Source organism: Anarhichas minor, unplaced genomic scaffold, assembly GCF_050575085.1.
Source record: "Anarhichas minor isolate MPS153535 unplaced genomic scaffold, ASM5057508v1 ptg000048l, whole genome shotgun sequence".
Taxonomy (NCBI): domain Eukaryota; kingdom Metazoa; phylum Chordata; class Actinopteri; order Perciformes; family Anarhichadidae; genus Anarhichas; species Anarhichas minor.
Genome location: NW_027466494.1, coordinates 187,501 through 192,500, shown reverse-complemented (window position 1 = coordinate 192,500; position 5,000 = coordinate 187,501). Strand labels below are relative to the sequence as shown.

Sequence of the window (5,000 nt, the reverse complement as noted above, 5' to 3'; positions counted from 1 at the left end):
TGAGTGAGTGAGTGTGAGTGTGTGTGAGTGAGAGAGTGTGAGTGAGAGAGAGTGAGTGTGAGTGTGTTCTGCTACTGGCTTCATGTTTACTGTTTTTCTCTGAATCCAGTCTTTGTGCTAAGCTAAGCTAACAGCTGCTGGCTGTAGCTTCATGTTTAATGTTTACAGTCTTTGTGCTAAGCTAAGCTAACAGCTGCTGGCTTCCTGTTTAAACTAGTGTTAGGACCCTTTCAGACGTTGGTGAGACAGCTACTCAGCCTGCTAACCTGCTACCAGGAGGTAGCTTAGCATCATGCTTACGGTCCATTGTCACACCAGATCAGCTTATTGTTTCCCTCGGTGCCGTTCCAATCCCAGTAATGGACTGCTGCTTAATCGGCTTGAACTTTCAGAACTACTTATCCGCCTGGACACACATGCCCTCTGAAAGTGATACGCTCCAAACAAGCCCCGTGTGTGTGTGTGTGTGTGTGTGTGTGATCATCGTGCATCAGTTCAATGTGTTCATGTGACCTTTTTAAGGTCTGGATGAAGGAGGATGATGATGATGATGATGATCCGTTTGACATCCGTCTCTGAACATCTTTCTTTCCTCTCTGCTCTTCTTCTTCTGCACCAGAGACGATGACGTCTTCTTTCTCTGTCATACGCGATTATTATATTATACGATGCTATATTATAACGATACTTAAGTCACGATACGATATTATTGTGGTATTGTGAGTATTGCAATTTATTACCTACTTTCATTTGTAAATGATGCAGTTTGTCAACATCTGTTGCATCTAATGAGATAAAGTTTTTACTCAGTTCATCTCACTTCTCTCTGATAGTTAAACTGTGTAGTTAGTCAGCGGCTCACATCACTACCTGCTCATATTTGATGCGTCCTAAAGGCTCATGTTACAATCCCGACATCACTAATTATGAGTAGTTTATATAAAAAAGATTGATACTCGCCGTTTGTGTATCAATACAATATTGCTACGCAGAATATGGCGACACGATGCTGCTCAACCCCCCCCTCACCTGCAGCAGGATCTTGTTTCCATCGTAGTCCTCCGTCTGCCAGCGGACCTCACTGATGGGGCTGCAGGGCTGAGGCAGCAGGGGCACCAGCGTCCCGATATCTCGCACCCTCACCTCCATCACCGCCGACTCCAGCACCGCGGGACTCTGGCCTCGCGGGAGCCTCTTGAAGGACAACTGGATCTCCATCTCCGGGTTGGAGTACACCACGAAGAAGCAGAAGTCCTCTTTCTTCTGCGCCGGCCTGCGCTGCAGCAGCAGCTTGTAAAGCCGCACCATGTCCACGTAGTTCTCGTGTCGGCAGTAAACGGTAAAGCGCACAATCTCTTTCCCGTAGTGGACCTGCCGCATGGCCCAGAGCGGCGTGCCGGGGGACAGCGTGAAGAAGTCCTGACTGCACGGCGACAGCGGTGACATCCGGCGGCCATTGCTGACCTTCTCCGTGTGGTGGAAGCACCACGGCGGCCTCTGCAGAGCGCGGTGCAGCATCAGCACCTGCTCCTCGCCGCCGTGCGCCTCCTGGAGGAAGACGATGACCGCCAGGGCCGGCTGGCAGGCGCCAACCGGGCCTCCGTTTTGATGGCGTTTGGGCCGGCAGACGGAGGCCCGCTCCGAGACCCGGAAGAGCTGCAGCTCAGGGTGGACCCACGCCAGCACGCCGTCGGCAGCACGCTGCAGCAACTTGCCCTGGCCGGGGTCAGCGATGAGGTGGACGCAGACGAGGAAGGGATCCTGGAGCTCGCCCATCGAGAACTCACCTCCACACACAAGAACATCGAGACGAGAAGAAGAAAAGAATCAAACGATCAGCAGCGTGTTGGGAGACAAACAAACTCAATCCTGTCTGTGAGAAGTTCCATCACTATAAGATTCCTTCTTCCTCCTCTGAGCAGGTTCCTACAGAATGGATCAGAACCACATCAACAGATTCATGAGCTTCTGACTTCAGCCTCTCCTTCCCCCCTTCCCTCCTTCTCTCCTCCACATCTGAAGCTCTGTTAATACTCTGCACCGGATGCATGTTTATGATTATGAGGTTTTTGATCAACGTGCTGTTTGCTGCTTTATTCTCTGAAACATTAGACGAACAAACAGAATGAACTGAGAAGAACCAAGAAGACTCGAGCCCTTGCAGACCCTTCGTGCACGACGTGATTACGTCATCATCTCTTAACCCCATGTTTACCCCCCCCCCCCCTGCAGACCCACGGAGGCTCATTAGTGCCATTATCAGGAGGTCATTACTGAAACCCAGAGGAATGTTCCGGACCGCGATGCATTCAGGTGTCGCCTCCCCGTGAACCCCTGAACGCTCGTATTTAGTGTTTTTCATTCCTGCAATGTGCACACTCAGCGTATCTCCTCGTCTCGGGTTCCTTCGCTCGTTATCTGAGCTCTCGGGGGACGCGTCCCATTTGGTTTGAGCTTCAAAGGCTGTTTGGGAAACAAACAGTCTTCTTGTCCCACAAACAGAATCCAGAACCCCTCCATGAGACAGAGACACAGACAGAGACAGGTCGGTCTCACGAGTCCTGCCGACCTTTCTGCAGAAAGGATCGTTTGTCGTTGAGCAGAGAGGCGACGTTTACTAAAGGTGAAGCTGGAGGAACACTGCAGGAGAACACAGACGCGCTTCAGATAGAACAGATATTTAGGTTCACGTGCACATTTCTTCCTTTTGTAAAATAATATTTACTTTTGGGTATAAAAAGTAGTTTCATTGTTAAACTTGGTTTGAAGGAATGAAAAGAAGTTTCCATAAGTGAACAATAATCTCCAGAAATATCATAAGATATGAAACACACAGCTCCACGAGGACGGACGAGCTGCTGCAGGTTTACGGTGTTTCACCAGAGACAACCTCTCCTCTCACAGAGCAAAGTGTTTAAAATATGTTTCTGTAAACATCTCAGCTGAACACAGAACATGGATTCATGTTCATCACCGCTGCAGAGCTCATCTGTTTGATCTGCAGCTTCATCACCTGCTGCTCTTTGAATAAAGATTCAAATTCAGACGCAGAAAATAAATATGAGCTGATAATCTCACACACGTCAACAGATTGATGTGTTTACAAACTTCTGATCAAAAGAAATCATTTTCAAAGACTCCGGCCCCAGAACATCAGAACATCAGAACATCAGAACATCAGAACATCAGAGCATCAGAGCATCAGAGCATCAGAGCATCAAACATCAAACATCAGAACATCAAACATCAGAACATCAGTCTAAAGTGTTTCTATTGGTGGATGAAAACAACTAGAAGCAGATAAATTTGGGGCGACTGTGGCTAAGGGGATAGCAGGGCCGTCTTTCAATCAGAGGGTCGGCGGTTCAATCCCCGGCTCCGGCTCTGCTAGTCGCATGTCGATGTGTCCTTGAGCAAGACACTTAACCCCAAAATTGCTCCTGTAGCTGAGCCTACGGTGTAGAAATGTGATAGACTCTGAATTGTAAGTCGCTTTGGATAAAAGCGTCTGCTAAATGACTGTAATAAATAGAACATAGATTATACATTAAAGTTGGTGATTCACTCACTCAACAGGAAATAATTTACAACTTCTGTTACTTTAAATTATTACAAACTAACCGTGAACACATTCAACACAGAGACACACACACACTGATCCCATTAGAATCAGTGTGTGGAGCTGCGTTGTGCCGTCACAGCGACAGATTGACTCCAACGTAACTCTGTCCTGTTATAGAGAGATCAACACCTCAGTGACATATATGTATATATACACATGTATACATGTATACAGCTCATTCACTACATATACATCACATAGATCACTTTGACATATTTAGACGTGATGAACGACGTGTTAGGACGTCGACCCGTCAAACACAGAAGAGAAGGACGTCACCGTGGGGTTCACTGGTGATGAGGACGAGACATGAGGTCCTTTATGTTCATCTGCATGTTAACGGCTGCATGGAAACAGGAACATTAGAGGAATATTCATCCTCATTAGCCATGGAAACAGACTATATTGTGTTTTTCAGAATAAGGGCATAAAGCAGATGTGTGGAGGAGATGATGAAGTCTGTCAGTGAAATGACTGCAGGATTAAAGAAGGCTGATTCAAGATCGAGGCCACAGACGCACTGATGTTTATTTCTGTCTGATCGCATTAGAATCACTGTTTAGTATCTGACATCTAACCACAGTCTGAAACACGGAGCGACTACGTTCAGACATCGAGGAACCAACATTCAACTGAACTTTGAGTTCCAGATGTCAGACGTTGTTCCAGTCAACTAACGCCAGCGATAAACGGAACAAAGCAACGATAATGTTGAGTTTCTGCAGAGGACGAAGAAACGATGAAACCTCAAACATATCCAAACTTTATTTATCATCTTAATATCACTTCCTGCTCGTTTCCCCTCCTTCCTCCTCTTAACACGTGTGTTTTATTTAAGTACGTCCAGACTGGTCTCATCCAGCATTTGTAGCTAAACCTACGAACAATAACACGCCACATTCATACGTCACACGTGAAGTCATGAACCAGGAAGTCATGAACCAGGAAGTCATGAACCAGGAAGCATGCAGACCACAGAAAGAGTCCAACGACCGACGAACGCCGATCGTTCAGCCAGCAGACTAATGTTTGTTCCTCGTGTGGAACCAGAAGTCAACGTTGATTTATTTGAAACTCAACTTGCTTAATGCAATGAATGACATTCTGTAGTTGTTTTAACCAAAAACGATGATGTTTGACTAAACCTAACTCCGTCCTTTTGTTGCCTAAACTATCTACTGATTACGGAGCAGTGTTCTCCTGCACGAACACAACAGACACTACAGACTCCACCTGATGAGAAGAACCCATTAGAGGATCAGTGCTGAGGAGGGTTAGTGAGTAAAGCTCTGGAGGAGTGCGTCTGCAAGCTCTTAATCCCGTCTTCAAGCTGGAGCTGATGTTCTGAATCGAGCACACCACTCATGCACACACACAC

General features: G+C 46.8%; 1 protein-coding gene across 2 annotated transcripts in view; it reads right to left on the bottom strand.

Moving 5' to 3' along the window:
* fam124a (family with sequence similarity 124 member A) overlaps positions 1-5,000 on the bottom strand; it is a 16,955-nt gene that overhangs the window by 5,988 nt on the left and 5,967 nt on the right. Inside the window, exon 3 of one of the 2 annotated variants that reach the window (XM_076112251.1) lies at positions 1,020-1,787. In XM_076112251.1, the coding sequence (XP_075968366.1) occupies positions 1,020-1,787 (768 nt within the window). The remainder of the gene's footprint in view (positions 1-1,019; positions 1,788-5,000) is intronic. The other variant, XM_076112252.1, reaches the window with a different exon arrangement.